General features: G+C 49.6%; 1 protein-coding gene across 1 annotated transcript in view; it reads right to left on the bottom strand.

Moving 5' to 3' along the window:
* Positions 1–17,290, bottom strand: part of tnrc18 (trinucleotide repeat containing 18) — a gene marked incomplete at its 3' end in the record, with an annotated part of 70,956 nt that overhangs the window by 20,275 nt on the left and 33,391 nt on the right. The window contains exons 7-17 of the mRNA XM_080856919.1: positions 15,584–15,789; positions 14,707–14,853; positions 14,030–14,223; positions 12,468–12,933; positions 8,577–9,656; positions 7,388–7,533; positions 6,740–6,873; positions 6,083–6,286; positions 5,065–5,239; positions 4,354–4,768; positions 3,395–3,664 (exon numbers count right to left, since the gene is read on the bottom strand). Of these exons, the coding sequence (XP_080713045.1) occupies positions 3,395–3,664; positions 4,354–4,768; positions 5,065–5,239; positions 6,083–6,286; positions 6,740–6,873; positions 7,388–7,533; positions 8,577–9,656; positions 12,468–12,933; positions 14,030–14,223; positions 14,707–14,853; positions 15,584–15,789 (3,437 nt within the window). The remainder of the gene's footprint in view (positions 1–3,394; positions 3,665–4,353; positions 4,769–5,064; positions 5,240–6,082; positions 6,287–6,739; positions 6,874–7,387; positions 7,534–8,576; positions 9,657–12,467; positions 12,934–14,029; positions 14,224–14,706; positions 14,854–15,583; positions 15,790–17,290) is intronic.

Raw genomic sequence — 17,290 nt, 5'->3', positions numbered from 1 at the left:
GAACAAAATGCGTGCTTTAACAGAAAACCACGAATGAATACAGCCCTCTGGCACTTCGCTTTTAAGATTTCACCCCTGAAAAAGCCCTGGACTACACAGGGAACCCTAAAAAACCACCTTCGTGGTCGTCGTGAATACTAAAATCGCTCCGTCATTCATCATCCTGACACGGCTACGAGAGGTGGGCGTGCGGCTTCGCAGTTTCCCTTCCATCGGCCGTTCTAATCTAACGGCACAGGGGCCAACTCCGACTGGATTAGGGAGCGCTCCAGTGCAAAGATGTGGGCGCCCACCCACAGCTACACAAGATTACTGGAAGGGGACAAAGCCTGGCTTCAGGCAGCAGTGATACTGCAAGCAGGGTGGGCAGCCTCTCATCAATACAGCTTTTTAAACTTAAGGAGCTTTTTTTATCTAACAGGGAGAGGGGGGGGTTGATTTAATTTAGCATGTCCTCTTGCTTTTTCCTTTCCCTTGCGAAACGAGAGGATGGGGGGGGGGAATGCAAACGATTTCCCCCTTTTAGCCAGACTAAACACGAGTGGCTCAGAAGAGAGTAGCCCGCGCCCAGTTCAGCTGAATAAGCGGGATCTCCATGGTGAAAGGAGGTATAGCTGGGGGGGGGGGGGTTGTGGAAATACGAAAAGCCCACAGCCCCACAGAAACGCCTGACTAGCATGCAGAGTAAGCACATATCCCTGACTAAGACAATCATCAATTATTAACGCTTCATTCAGCGAGGAGCTTGTCCGACTGATAAAATGGAACAGCGGACTCTCAAGGACTAAATGTAAGACAGTAGGTACCCACATGAAAAAAAAAAAAGAGAAAAAAAAACCCACTCCTCTCTTTTGCTTTTGACAAAAAGCTGTGGGACACGGTTAACAGACAAGGACAAGAGGACGGAGACAGGATGTTAGCGATGCAGTTAGGATTTGAGGAAGCCGCGGTGAGCTGGTTAACATGTACGGCGTTATGAAGCTTTGAAGCGGACAAGCGAAGGAGCTCAGCTGGTGACGGCATGTGCACGCTCAAGTTAAAGATTCCACAGATTTCACTTCACACTCCTACGTCATGTGACTGGAGTACAGTAAACAACTAACAAACAAACAAAAAATAAATAAATAAAAATCAACAACAGGCAGGTGGAGGGGTGTAAGCAAGCGAAGGGTGACACACAAAGCGGGCTCAGTGTTGGGGCTCTGGGGGATCAGACGTCAGGCGCGCTCTGGGACATCCTAGGCCTCGTCAGCCATGGTTATATCGTCAGCCATGGTTATATCGTCAGCCATGGTTATATCCTCAGCCTTCCAGCAACTCTACTCTCACCTGACTACCCATGAAACCAAAGCCAATGCTATACACAGCTGCCATCACTACCAGCTAGTCGCTGCTTTGCTACACTGATCACCTCTCCAAGGCCAAAATATTAAGGATCACACAACCAAAATGACAGCAATATTGGAGAGAACCATGTCTCTCTATTCACCGAATCCCATGACATTTAAAATCTCATCGTCAGACAAAGGCTAAGAGCAAAAACCTACATATCCCAGGGGGTTTTGCCATCTTCTTATGCTCACCTTTACAAGGATACACAAACCAAAGCCAAATAACCAGATGTGCCCTTGCAAAACGGGAACATCAGCATATGCTGAGAAAATCAACATGATTAAGTAGCACATGCCATCTTCTAGACTCGAGCTGTCAGTTAGACAAAACATGTTCCATACTCCGAATCTGCCAAAGACTGTAAATGTCATTTACACGTTCATGGACTGCAAAAACTCTCAACAAATGGATGTCAGGAAACGGTTACTGTCAACACACAGTAACACTGCGCGTTAAAATTCAAGGAAACATTGACCAACATAAACCATTTCAGTGTGTGATCATAAAAGATCCAACTGGCCTCAAGCATACAAGACCTATTTGTGAAGACATAACCATGGCTTTTTCGGGCACTCCAATGCCACAAAATGGTGTAAAAAATAAATAAATAAATAACAAAAATTTCATTAACATTCCAAAAATATTGTATTTGTTGTTATTGAAGTTTAGTTTCTGTAACAGAACATCGGCACAAATTGGTTTTAAAATAGAGGTTGACAAACAAATCAGCATCAGATTAATTCAGAAGTCACAGCAAAATAAAAAGGGAGGGTGACGTGACGTGACGTCCTACTTACAGAACCGTGCCCATGGCCCAGGTGGCATGGGGTACTGAGCTCACGTTGTGCCCACGGCCGGCTGCTCTAGTCCCAGCCAAGCGCTAAGGCGTCTGTTTGCAGGACAAGCAAATGCAAAGACCGAGAGACATTCAAAAGCATCATGGGTAGGGGAAGGATCGGGTGGGGGGGGGGGGTCATAGGGCAGGGGTGGAGGGGGTGGGGGGGCGGCCAAGCAGCTGCAGGGGGGGGGGGGGGGGGAGAAAGCGAGCAGTCTAGAGAAGCTAGGTTATTCATTGTTGCTGTGGCTCATTTAGTAAGCAGCCCTGTTTTCCAAATATCCCAGCGGGTCTCCGGACGTGTGGCTCATAGTCCAAACCGTCCTGTACAGTAGTAAGGTCTGACTGGGAACGAGTGGAAGACCAGGCTCTAGAGCTTTAACTGATTTGTCATGACACAGCCGATGCTGAATTCCTGAGATATACCCATTTATTAGACATATTGATAGGTCTAATGTGGAAACACGTTCAGTTAATTTCCATTAAGGCAAGAGTGAATAACTGGTTTAAAAGGTGTGTCTAGGCTAGCCTCATTCCACAATGCTGTCCTTGAATTACAGTAGAATGAGTCATACAAGGTATTTATTCCAAATCACAAGTAGGAAGACCAGCTTCGGCAAAGGGGATATTTGAATAACAGAACAGTGTTGTAGTATTGTGTAAAGTGCTGCAGTCTAATAATCTAGATAGAGATGTAAGCAAGAGAGACAAAGACCACAGATTTTTTTTCTCTTTCAATAAAAATTAAATCAGCATGTTTAATAAAAGCTTGGGTACCAAACTGCAATACAATTGATCAAACAAATTTTCACAAAAGCCAAACATTTTTTCCAGTCACAATGCCAATTATGTCCTAGAAAGCCAGACATAATTATAAAAAGTGTGATTTAAAAAGAATGCAAGCTTTAAAAACAATAGGAGGGACTCTAACAAGAGCCAATAATGTTATATACAAGCAGGGGGTTTTGGAAGACTGCGCTGCCTGAGTCTAAAGAAGCCCTCTCTAGACACAAATCAGCAGAACAAACAGCAATGGCTGCGGGAACGAACATCGCAATAAAAATAAAAAGAGAGTTATGAGGATAGCTGCCATCTCTCTAATTCTGTGCATAGTGTAGGATTATTTTCCCTTTAGCGTTTCACGTTTTAGCGTTTTTGTTCAGTAACCTTGGTCAAACGAGTCTTCTGAGGAGCTGACGCCTGCTTCCTGCAGCAGCATTGCAAAGTGCTTGTGTTTCCGGTCTTTGGCCGCCTGCTTGGCTTCGAGTGACGCCGACGACGAGGTGCAGGCCCCCTTCGACGACGACGGACGCTTCTTCTTCTTGGACGGAGTGCTGGACATGCCTGGCATGGGGGGTCGTGAGCCGCTGGGTCTGCCCGACACGGAGCGCGGCGGCCATCTTTCCTTCAGGGAGTCGTCCTCCTCAGAGTCCGTGTCTAAATCGGAGAGCAACACGAACAAAGCTTAGAACCGCAGAAAACCAGGAGTCGATATCAATGTTCAGAGGCAGTCGACCATCTCGATGAATAACTCAAAAATTTTGAAAAATAATCAAAAATGTTTATATTTGCTTTGCAGAGAGTTAGGCTTAGTCGGTACCATAATGCGCAGTTTCAATCTCCAATGAATGGAGGGCTCTGCCTCCCAACCCCATCATAATTCAAATTTACATCATGCCGTGCCAAACCCACCCCACCACCCCCACATTCATTATCACACAACATCCAGGAGTCCAATTAGCACAGCCAATATGATAATCAATGCCATCTCCCAAGAACCAGCCATTGTTATTACTACGCTACAGTGTCCACATAAAATTATAATGACTTGCATCATTTGGATGCAAAGCACTCGCTGAAAGAATACACCAGGTCCTAGACAAGATGGCTGGTTTCAAACTAGTCACTGCTGGCTAAGGTGAGGACATGAGAACTCATGTATATGAAGGGGCCAACAAAACCTCAAACTTAGCATATTTTTTTTTTTACCGAACTCAGTGCAACTCCATATACAGGCAGCGAGAAATACAACTAGGCAAAAACTAGCTTGCCACTTCCCACACACACCCCAACACAGACCGAGCCCGATCAGGCAGGAGGTGCTTTTAAAACGCCGCTACACTTACTGTTGGAGTAGCTGCTGACTTCCGATCTTGCCGGGGAGTACGACACCTTCCGCGGAGATCTTCCTTTAAGGCTGGGTTCGGGGGCTTTCAATTTGCCGGCCGATTTGCTTTTACCTCCTTTGGAAGAGGACTTGTGCCCGAAGCCGAGGTCTTTGGCCAGGGCCGACTTGCCCGCCGACTTGGCCCTGGCGTCGACGTCTGTGAGCACGGGCCGCTTGCTGCTGCTGCCACTGCTACCGCCGCCGCCGCCGCCGCCGCCCGCGCTAGACCTAGACTTTCCCGAGGCACTGTCTGTAAACCTACAGGAGGACTTGCTGAATTTACCCAGTTTAGTGAGTGACAAGGCCTTGTCCAACTTGGTAGCCAGCTGCTCCTGCTCGCTCACTCGGCCCTTTTTATGGGTCTTTCTAGGCACCTGTTTGCACAAGAAGAGATGAAACACACAAATGATTATTCACGGAACATTTACATTTTTACATTTAGTCATTTAGTAGAGACGCTTTTAGCCAAAGCAGCGTACAAGGGAGAAACAGAAAGCGGGCAATGTATACTTAATTCCTCTCAGAGAAGAATGGAAGAGAAAAAGAATTCAAGAACAAAAGAGTGACAGTTGGGAGGGTGACGTAAGGACCTTCATCACACTAGTATATCCTTGGTGGAGAATAAAACAAAATGGCTGCTAGAAAAGGACTTTTTCTGCGTGGCACTTACCTCATGGGAGTAACTGGACGAGGCTTCCGGATCATTCCAGCTCTTGTGCTTCCTCTTCCCCTTCATGGCTCCACTGTCCAGCTCCTCGTCCTCGTCCCGACTCGACCCCCTGAACCGTTTCCTCAAAACTTCACCGCTCTCAGAGTCCTCGGAGTAGAGCAGGCCTCTGCCCACCCTGTTGCGGAAAAAAAAAACCCTCAAACTTAGCATTTTTTTTTACCGAACTAAGTGCAACTACATATACCGGCAGCGAGAAATACAACCAGGCAAAAACTAGCTTGCCACTTCCCACACACACCCCAACATAGACCGAGCCCGATCAGGCAGGGTTTGATGTGAATGATCAAACGAGAAAATGATAAGCTTGCTTGAACAGCACTTGTCGGCACAGCATTAAGATTCTTTTTTATATTTAAAATTGACTTTTGCCGTTAGGAAATGCAAGGTCTGGATGTGATCTTTGAAGTTTCTACTTGCACAGCTCATCAGGCTGAGTATAACATCGCTAGCAGCCCAAATGCTCATGGATTTTAACTCCAAAAGCATGGTGGGAGCAACGAAGAGTCAAGTCTCTCCCCTAGCTCTGCTTTGCCCTTGCTCTGTGGGAGATCTGTTCTGAAATGGACATCATTTATTCATTTAGCAGGCGCTCTGATCCAAGGCAACTTATAGCACAGATATACATTTCGATCTGTTTTTGTGATCAGTATGTGTGTGGTGCAACCATGACCTTGGTGTTAATAGCACCCTGCTCTACCCGCTGAGGAGACCCATAGATACAGAGAGTACACCCAGAGGCCAAAGCCAGTCCAGGGACAGGATGATGCTAACAGGGTGACGCTCACAGGGTGATGCTAACAGGGTGATGCTAACAGGGTGATGCTCACAGGGGTGATGCTCACAGGGGTGATGCTCACAGGGGTGATGCTCACAGGGTGATGCTAACAGGGTGATGCTCACAGGGTGATGCTCACAGGGTGATGCTAACAGGGTGATGCTAACAGGGTGATGCACTCACTTTGCACACTTGGTGTCCGGTTTGGCGGTGGTCCTCTGCGGAGACAAGGCACAGAGCCCGTGCTTGCGCTTCCGTGGCCTACCCGGCCCGCGCCTGCCCATGCTCCGGCTCCCCTCCTCCTGCTGCTGATGCTGGAGTAGCTGATGCTGATGCTGGTGCTGATGCTGGTGCTGCTGGTGATGGTGGTGCAGCAGCTCTTTCTCCCTGCAAAACCCCACACACAATCAACGTCAGTTCATACCTAAACTTGTAGGAGGTTTCTTTCCCCATTACAGTTGGGTTTAGGGGTGTTCAGATCCATTTATGCTTAAGTAGTATCAATACGTTTAAGTAGAACCATTCCGCAAGTATTTGCGCTTTCGGAGGTTTCTGGGGAGACACATTTGGTATCATGTATTTTACTTTAAAGGGAAGGTTTTTGTAAAGGGACGTATTCTGAAATTGGTGGCATTTCAGCTCAAAGGCACTGTGATGGTCTGTATGTGATGGGGAGAATGGGACTGCAAATGGACTTGAGGTACAGAGGTTGCTGGGTAACTGCTGTGGGCAGGGGTAAGGGCTGCAGGCAGGGGTAGGTGGTGCGGGCAGGGGTGAGTGCTGTGGGCAGGGGTGAGTGGTGGCAGGCAGGGGTAAGTGCTACGGGCAGGGGTAACTCACTGGCAGTCCTTCCACCGCTGCAGCTTGACCATCTCCCGCTGCTTGTCCTTGTACCTCCTCTGCAGCTCGGCCAGCCGGATGCGGTACTCCACCTCCATGGCATCAATCGCCTCCAGAGAGGCCTTGGAGAACATCTGCAGGGGGGGGGGAGAAGAGAGTGCCCAAAGGTGGAGCGGTCAGGAACAGCGTCTCATTCATCTGTTAACGCGAGCCCTATATATTCTCAGCATATCTGCGCCGAAGCGGAAATGACGAGCCATTTTCTCACTAGCAGAGAGGAAAAGAAGTGTCAGAAAAAAAAAAAAAAAAAAATCCTTTCAGGATCTGTTTGTGAGAGCAATCAGCAGGCGCACCGAAAGAGCCTCAAATTGCCCGTTACAGCCATTTACACAAATGTGCGCAATGACTCTTTTCGGTGGGGGTCACCGGTCCCCCCTCTGTGAGTGCTCTTGTTAAGATACAAGCCCACATGCAGAAGCGTGTGGTTAGTCATACTTCCAGTGATAACCAAACCCTCTGTGCTCTTTAAAAGCTCTACGGTTTTCTTTGAAGGAAAAAACAACTTCAAAAGACGGCACTTAAATACATCAACAAATATATGACAAGGACAACAATGACAAGGGGTGAAAGAAAGTTAAAAGTCATTACGGGCTCATCTTTCTTTTGCCTCCAGCTGTACTTCTTGTTGGGGTCGAGTTCTCTCGGCAGACAGATATGGGATTGGCTTTCGATGGCCTCCAGAAGCACCTGCCTTCCAGCCTCCAGAAGGGTGTCCAGGCCGCAGAACTCCAGGCCTGCGAAGAACACAAAGCACACACATCACGATCAATACACCAACACTAATTGCAGTCAGCCACGATGTGCGAGCCACACGCAAATCTAAAAGGCTCTCCTGCGGTGTGACATAGCCATAAATACGGGCCTGCACAGTGCCTCAGACATTTAAATAGATTCATAAATAAGTGAAGGGGGGGGGGGGGGGAGGTGGAGAAAGTGGAGAGAATGCACAGTTGTTTCCTCTTTAAATCTCCTTACTTCTGGAAGAGCTACACGAGGAGCGCTGCGCACACACAATGAGGGGCACGTCACCCGCATGCTGTTCATCACCGCGTGGAGGACTGTGGAAGCTCCCGCTTTCTCCCTCACCCTCTCCCTCTCCCTCACCCTCACCCTCTCCCTCTCCCTCTCCCTCTCAAGAGCGTGAATCATCCACGCTGTGGCCCACACACCTCACTACACAGCAGTGCAACAACCACTTTTTGCCTCTCTCTATTTTTCTTTTCAACAACCTGTGCACTTCAAATTCTACTCAAGCCAAAGTGGTCTGTATGATGTCACTACAAAGTGTTCTATACGATGTGCACTACAAAGTGTTCTTTACGATGTGCACTACAAAGTGTTCTGTATGATGTGCACTATAAAAGGGATTCCTCAATCGGATCCACAACACACCATCCCTAACACAGCACCCTGCTATATATACTGGAGTATATAGACTATCCAAAACGATGTAAGAGATAAGTACACTCCTTACACAACTGTACTGTCTTCAATAGTTGTGCACCTGCACACTACTCATTGTATACCTTAAGAACTTCCTGTGCTACACCACTAGCCATTCAACTAAATGTAAACTGGTAGACAATGTATTAGACACCCCATTGGTCTTATAGAGTATTTGTATTTATTGTGATTTTTGTATTTATTGTTATTCATGTTAGTTTGTAAGTGTAAGCTACTGGATGACCTTAATTTCCCTCGGGATCAATAAAGTATCCATCTATCTATCTAGAGAACCCATTCTACTGCGGGGTGTGCTGGCTTATGGAAGACTTACGCAGTGCTGCGTCCTCCTGGCACTTCTCCATCTCCAGTTCTGCCAGTTGGCTGAGCAGGGCGATGCCCTCCAGGGCCGACGACTCCAGAGGGGAGACGACCATGGAGCTGCACTCGGCGGGGACGAACAGGCAGCCGGCCTGCGGCAGCTCGCTAGCAGCCACCAGGGCGAACAGGCCGGCCATGGGGTCCTCGGGCAGGATGGTGAGGGCAGGGGAGCCGGCCAGGGGGAGGGCCAGATGCAGGGGCAGGGGCAGGGGGGAGGTGTGTGTGCGGAACAGATTGTCGGCTTGCGGGGGCTCGTCTTCCGGAGAAGCAGACGTGGATGGGGACACTGGGACGGATTCCCGCGGCTCGCAGGCCACACCGAGCTTCTCCGACGTGGGGACGGCCTGTTCAGACGGATGATGAACCACCTCGGACTCCAGGGGACGGGGGGCCTCAGGAGGACCCACCAGGGGCTGGAAGGCAGAGTCTGCCAGGCTGATGTACCTCTCCGGAACCTCCACTTTGGGCCTGCTGTCCAAGACCGGTACCGGGACCTCCGGGATTGAATACGGCTGAGCGCAGCCATATATAGAGGAGGATGCCACTTCCACTTTGATGGCGCCACCATCCTCTGTGCTGTCCATGCGTCTGTCTTCCAGTCTGGGCAGGACCGCGACTCGATCTTGGACCTCCAGATCTGCCGGGCCGGTGGCGGCGTCCTCCGTACAGATGGCTTCTAGCGGGGCCAACCCGGAGCAGCGGCTCAGAGCAGCCAGGCCCTCGTGGCTCAGGCCCTCCTTGCAGTCCTCCAGCTGAGGCTCCAGCTTGGGGGAGGCACTCCTCCTCTCCTCCGCTGCCTCCGCCGGCTCTCGGGAGGCCTGGAGCGGCTCCACCACCACCGCCGGAGAGCACAGGTGCCGGGGTTTGACGTCGGCGGTGGCGACGGCCAGGTGCTCCGAGGTCGTCTCGGCCGGGAGCGGCACGTCCGGGGCCAGGCCATCAGCGTCCGCGGCGGCCGCCGGCTGAAGGAGGTAGGGGTAGTGGCTGGCGAACGGAGTGGTTAACGGTGGGTACGGGTAGCCAGGAGGAATCTCTGGAAGAGAGGAGGAAGACAAGAGGGTAAATGAGAGAGAGAGAGAGAGAGAGAGAGAGAGAGAGAGGGAGAAAGACTGAAAAGCTTGAGGTGCTTATGCAAAGAGGCAAAACAGCAGAGAGCTCAGTTCCCTGTGACAGAGAGACAAGGTGATTAATCGCACATGTGCACTTCAGGACTGAAGCTTTATGAAAGTTTCATGAGCCAAGTGGCCTCAGTTCAGGCATCTCTCACACACACACACACACACACACACACACACACACACACACACACACACACACACACACACACACACACACAATTTACACACACACTTTTATGGACATAATCTCACTCAAGAGTCCTTACATAGACACACTAAAAGGAGAAGGATAAATAAGATAATATACTAAGTTATCCATCTCTATTCAGAGAGTACCATTATATAAACAGCACCATTTATGTCATTTTTACAATTTGTAAATCACACACACACACAGTCAGGGGACTAGTGGCGAAAAGTGCTGCCTTGGTAAGAAGTCTCTATCGCGAGTGAAGTGGCAGCTGGTAGTCCCAGATGTGGGGCTATTTGCAGACTACTCATTAAGGCAGCTCCGCACAGCGCATCTCTCACACACACACACAAACACACACACACACACACACACACTCTGACATGAAGAATGGGCATCTGAGCCTCCGCGCCTGCTGTCCTGCTCCCGTCCCCCAGAGGTATGTGTGTGTGTGTGTGTGCTTGAGAGGTGTGTGTGTGTGTGTGTGTGTGTGTTGCTCCCATCCCCCAGGTCCCTGCCCAACATGCTCTTCACATTTAGCTACTGAGAGATCAACAGCCCGAGCTGGAACAATGATGAAGGCTTTTTGATCTGCTCTGTGCTTTTAAATACAAGCTGTAATATGCAGATTAATTCCATTGTTAATTAAAAAAGCGACACGCATGCAAAAACATATGCATCAATCATACACTTTGATGTATAGTAATTCAAATGCAGCAACTTTGGCTCTCCCTTTTACACTCCCAGAAGTTATTCCCGAGCAGCGACTTCAAAACACAACAGGTCGGCATCAACATATTTACATTGCACTACCATCTATTACTAACAGATTGCTTATAGTTCTACAAAGTCCCCTTTAGTTTCACAACAACGAGAACAACAACAGTATGATGGGGAGATTTGTTAAAGCTTCTCAATGCAGCGAGTACACTCAAGTCACCAGCTGGTTTAGCTCCCAACACACTGAAGGCCTCATCTGAGGTTTTCGCTCATGTGGGCCCTACCACAGATTCATGCAGATACACAGAACATTCTAAAGGGTTCACAAACTTTCTAGCACCTAGTTATTTATTCCTCAGGAAAAGGATAATTCCTGTCCCTTTCAAGACATTATTTCCATAAGACTAACTTCCTAGATCCAGTAATTCACTTGATGGCTACCGCTAAGCTTTTAACAAAAACACCTGTAACACTAAATTCTTTGAAATTGTAAGGAGTTGGGGAAAAGGTGAGATAGGATGCAGGTCTTGATATGTGAATGATAACTGTTATTATAAGATGACAGTGGTTCTGGATCCATCCAGTCCATTATTTATTTACAGATTGCTTATACTTCTACAAAATCCCCTTTAGCTTCACAACAACAACAACAACAACAACAACAACAACGACAACAACAGTATGATGGGGAGGTTTGTAGTGAGTACACACAAGTCAACAGCTGGTTCAGCTCCTGACACACTGAAGCCCTCATTGGAGGGTTTCCGCTCATGTGGGCCCTACCACAGGTGTGTGAGAGAGAGGTGGGCCCTACCACAGGTGTGTGAGAGAGAGAGGTGGCTTACCACAGGTGTAAGAGAGAGGTGGCTTACCACAGGTGTAAGAGAGAGGTGGCTTACCGCAGGTGTGTGAGAGAGGTGGCTTACCACAGGTGTGAGAGAGAGGTGGCTTACCCGGGTACATGGACTATATAAACAGCACCATTTATGTCACACACACACACACACACGCGCTCATGTGGGCCCTACCACAGGTGTGTGAGAGAGAGGTGGGCCCTACCACAGGTGTGAGAGAGAAGGGGGCCCTACCACAGGTGTGTGAGAGAGAGGTGGGCCCTACCACAGGTGTGTGAGAGAGAGGTGGGCCCTACCACAGGTGTGTGAGAGAGAGGTGGGCCCTACCACAGGTGTGTGAGAGAGAGGTGGGCCCTACCACAGGTGTGTGAGAGAGAGGTGGGCCCTACCACAGGTGTGTGAGAGAGAGGTGGGCCCTACCACAGGTGTGAGAGAGAGAGGTGGCTTACCACAGGTGTGAGAGAGAGGTGGCTTACCACAGGTGTGAGAGAGAGGTGGGCCCTACCACAGGTGTGTGAGAGAGAGAGGTGGGCCCTACCACAGGTGTGAGAGAGAGAGAGGTGGGCCCTACCACAGGTGTGAGAGAGAGAGGTGGGCCCTACCACAGGTGTGAGAGAGAGAGGTGGCTTACCCGGGTACACGGACTATATAAACAGCACCATTTATGCCACACACACACACACACACGGGCCCTACCACAGGTGTGAGAGATAGGTGGGCCCTAGCACAGGTGTGTGAGAGAGAGGAGGCTTACCCGGGTACATGGACTATATAAACAGCACCATTTATGTCACACACACACACACACACACACACACACACACACACACACACACACACACACACACACACACACACACACACACACACACACACACACACACACACACACACACACACACACACACACACACACACACACGTAGGCCCTACCACAGGTGTGTGAGAGAGAGGTGGCTTACCCGGGTACACGGACTGGAAGGGGGCGGAGGCCAAGGCCTGCTTCTGGAGCTCCAGCCCCTCCTTCTCGGCCACCTCCAGCGACTCCTCTTTTGGCCGAATGGGCGAGGGGGTCGCCGGGGAGACAGAGGCCGGGCTGGGGGGGTGCGGTGCCGGGGTCGACGACGGGTGCGACGAGTAGGACTGCTGCGGTGGGAACGGCTTCTCTGTCTTGGGGGGGTGTTCCTCGGACTTGAGCGCCGTGACGGACGGTGAGGGGAGCGGGGCGATGGGCAGGGGGGCGAGGGCTTTGCTGTAGGAGGAGGTGGAGGGCGTGGGGGAGCGCCGCGGCGGTGGCGGCTTCCGGGGGTGCAGCGGCGGGACGGTCGAGACGGCCGAGAGGCCCGTTTTGTTGCCCCCTCCCTCGCTGGCTCTTTTGTCCACTTTGTCCTCCATGTCGGCCCTTTGTTCGCTGGCCTTTAGTCTCTCCTGTGTGCGCAGAGAAAGCTACTGTCAGGGTAAAGATACGAAGAGAGAGATAGCCACCCCTGCACCGGGGATGCTGCGGGGAGGCAGACACCCCTGAGATGCTCCTGAATACAGGCAGCAGAGAACGTAGCAGGTGCTTTCATCCAAACAGATTCAGGCAACACACACACACACACACACACACACAAAAAAAGGCATAACTACAAACACAGTTCGCCCTGACTTGCTTGTCACAAGCTCTTGATATTCACTCCAAACCACAAAGCCTACCAAGAGACACGCATCCCAGCAGGGTGCCACCTTAACATCTCTATGAACCCCCTCCGGAGAGAGCGTTTTAGCAGATGTCTGGCGCACAGGGTACAGGGAGAAGAGCATGTAGACACCAAGGCCACAATGGAAGGGAGAGCTTCGCCACGGAGCTGTTCACAAGCAGTGCATTCTTCTCTGCATTTTAAAATACAGTAGGCGACAAATACTGTACGCATGTTTGTGCAAACAGAAAACAGACACTATGAAACTAGACACTCAGCAGAAATTGTGTGTTTGTCTGCTGCTTTGAACTGTTGCGTCTGAGCCGGTCAGTGCGTCAGCTTGTGTGCGTGAGCGAGAGCGAGAGCATGAAAGCACAGGAGTGGGTATGCATGTGTGTGTGAGTGCTTAGAATGCACCAGAACTCTGCACACTGGGACTTGCTACATACTTAAAGACAGCACCATACCCAACAAACCTGCCGGCTCGCATAGTACGCATACGTGTGTGTGTTGGAGTACGAGAGAGTGAGCAAGTATTTAAATGGTAGCTAACAAGTTAAGTATTACAGAAAAATCAGTTTGGTTAAATATTTGCACCTATGTTTTTTGTTTACTGTATGCACCAGAAAAAAAATCCAGGTAGGTGTAAACCTACTTGGCAATACATCCAATTCTGATTCTGATAACCAAAACCAAAAGGGTAGAGTAAATGCCTGTGGGAGCTCACCATGAACCGTGCGGCTCGCATAGTATGCATATGCGTACGTGTGTGTGTGTGTGTGTGTGTGTGTGTGTGTGTATGTTGGAGTGCGAGGGTAGACTAAATGCACGTGGGAGCTCACCACGAACTGTGCGTTCCTCTGCATCTCCATGACCTGCGCGGCCTGCTGCTGGATCATGTAGAGCTCCTGCTGCCGGACCAGCTGCTGGTGGGAGAGCATCTGGAGCTGGTGCGCGTGCTGCAGGGAGCTGCCTGCCGGGGGGTAGAGACCAGGCCACATTGGGGGGGCGGCGCGCTCCATCATCTCTGCCGCTGCTGGGGTGGGGGTTAATAGAAGAGGGGGGGGGGGGGGGGGGGGGGTCAGGTATGCTCAATGTGGTGTGGAATTTCTGCATGGACAGTACTTAAATAATGGGAAATGACTTGCTCAACTTCAACTTGCTTGTTGAGGACAAATGTTTCTGTGGCTAGTATTTACAGTCTTACGCAATAGTATGGGATGTCTACAATGGAAGGAACACACTCACACAAACACACCCCTAGACAAATCTAAACACAGAAAAGCCTGCCATGTTACAAGTTGAATAGCATACACATGGGTATGACTAATACAAATGCTAATCCATACATGGAGGCTAAAGAAAGTATGCATATTTTGAGCAAGACCCAGACACACTTATTTAAATGAAAACCCAGGATAACATAACATTCCAGCCCTTATCCACATACTTTCAGAACCCTCCCCCCCCCAAAAAAAAGACATCTCAGAAATGTCTTCTAAGCCCGTGGGGAACTTACCATAATGTGACAGATGCTCGGCAGGAATGACAATCAGTTGGCCAGACTGGGGATCGCGGGCCAACTGGTACGGAGCTGGGATGGAGCCTGGCATGGTAGGAGGGTACCCAGGAGACATGCCCTGGTGCAGGGAGTGGGGTGGCAGGCCTACGTGGATCAAAGCAAGAACCACTGTTAGATGACCAGAACCAGTCCTCCTCCGCAGAAGCCTGAAGTTGATGGTCCATTTGCATTGCGTCTGAGGCGGTCTTGGCGGCCATTCATAGCTCTTCTCTGTGACACCATAATGCCACCTCGGTGCTCCCTAAGCGGAGCCACCGCTTCTCTGTCAATGCCAGGAATCGGAGCCCTTTTGAACTAGTGTGCTAAAGCATTCCTGCTCTGGGAGTGCTGTCTAGACTGCAATCTCCGTGTCAGGGAATCACGGAGGGTCCGTGTTGGTTTGTGCTGTTTTTTTTGGATGAGGAAAATGTGCAGAGCATGATTGTTTTTTTTGTCGTTTTTTAGTTTTTTTTGCTGTCTGGGGGCAGGCAGTTGGGACATTCTTAGAAACAGAGTTGGAACAAAACTGGCAGACCAGCAGAAACACATCTGACGGGCCCACAGAGACAGATCGGAGGAAATGAGGCCGCCGAACAACACGGCAAACACATTTCACCGCCGATCCCAATCTCAAGGAGAGACGAATTATAGCGTGATGAAAACGAGGAGGAAGGAAACCGAACAAATGAAACAACAAACATCAAGACCTCAACACACCAAACACATTCTTTGGATAGAAAATAACTTTTGGAAGTACTCCCGATACTAAAATACTGAACTTAAAAAAAAAAATCACAACATCATAAAACCTCCGAGCGAGTCTCCTCGTCCTTACCGTAGTGGGAGCCGGGGAGCCACATGGATGGAGCACCTGAGCGAGACAGCCAGTGGTGGGAGGCCAGGTGGGAGGCCGGGTCGCCGGGCCATCGCCCCGTTCCAGCCAGGGCCTGCCCGCCGGTCACCACCAGGTTGGGGTTGAGTCCGCTGGCAGACACCATTGGGGGGTGCATCTGCGTGTATTCGGCTAACTCCTTACTCTCCCTGCCAATGGAAGAATTAAGAATTAAGAATGCAGTTCCACGGAATAATGAGGCCCTCTACGGTCGTTTCTTTTCTCTCGTTTTGCCGGGGACAAATTAGACGTGCAGACATGGTAGCCAGGGGATCAAAGTCTCAAAAAAAACTAAAAAGTAAATAGATTTTCGCATAATGCGCGCATGCTACCGCCTGGGAATGAGGCCAAAGTTCGCAGTACCCAGTAGCTGTCAGCGTAATTGCTACTCAAACGAAAACCATGCTCCCGTTCGCCAGCTGACCACAGGTCCTTCATTAACGATCACACTGGTACTTTACTTTATTTATTTTTTGGAGTAGCAGCATCTGGACCCTTACTGTAGTATTGCTTTTTAAGCATCGTGTGGTGTATAAAGGCATTACCAGGATATGGGGGCACTAACTCTTATTCGCCCCGACCATCCATCCAGTGTTATGCAGGGGGAGCGAATCTGAGGCAGAGCCCCCTGCTGCGGGAGCCAGTCTCTTTTATACGCAGCAATTTCCACAGTAGGGGAAGGCAGACTCTTTCTGCCACTCTAAATGAGTGCAACACTTTGAAAATAGACTCCCATGAGCTGGGAAAAGTACCCATAAATCCATCTGGTCCTTAAAGAAAACCCACGCTGCGAAAGAGACCAATAAAAAAACATGCCCTGTTAAGCCAATGAGCGCCATCTGAGGATTCGGGGAGTCGGGCTGCTTTTCCTAAAGCGGGGCGGAAGTGCTCACAGCCCTCGGCAGTAAACTAAAACTAAAACATTTTCATAACGAGGTGCAATTCATTACACACACTACACCATTTTTTATTCTTGGCTACCTCTAAGAGCAAGAAGACGCACTGCGATCCATCTCGGGCAAAAATGATCCCCGTTTTTGGCAAGCACTGCAGCTGCTGGGACTCTGGCCTAGCATGGCACCGCGTATATCTCTCTTGGATCCATGCACGCCTTTGCTGGTAGCTTATGAGAACTGTGAGTTACTTAAATGAGTAACCTTCAAAAGGACAAACATCCTATCCTTTAACGGCCCTTATCGCCAGCTTCCACATAACTGCAGGGGGAGGAAAATCAATCTGAGCCACGGAGCTTTGCTATCCAGCTCCTCCCTGTGTCTTCGTTAGAAGATGGGGTATAGGCTAGGTGCACGAAATACTCAGTGTGGGCAGTTTGTTTCCTGTTTAGCCAGGTGTATTTGAACCTGCAGCTATTCTGAATGTAATTAGCGTCTACACGGACCTGGTTAGGTGTTGCACCTAGTGAATCAGCATTACGATAAAGAAGGACTTGTAGACACTAATTACATTCAGAATAGTGGCAGGTTCAAACACACCTGGCTAAACAGGAAACAAACAGCCCACACTAAGTATTTCGTGCACCTAGCCTATAGACTTTCTGTTCCATTTTCCACCCAGTGCAAGACAAAAAAATACAGAAACAAGAGACTTCAAAGGCTTCCAAATACAAGAGAACAATAATGAAAGAAAAAC

This window comes from Sprattus sprattus (assembly GCF_963457725.1).
Source record: "Sprattus sprattus genome assembly, chromosome: 18".
Lineage (NCBI taxonomy): Eukaryota > Metazoa > Chordata > Actinopteri > Clupeiformes > Clupeidae > Sprattus > Sprattus sprattus.
This window is presented reverse-complemented; position numbering and strand designations above follow the sequence as displayed.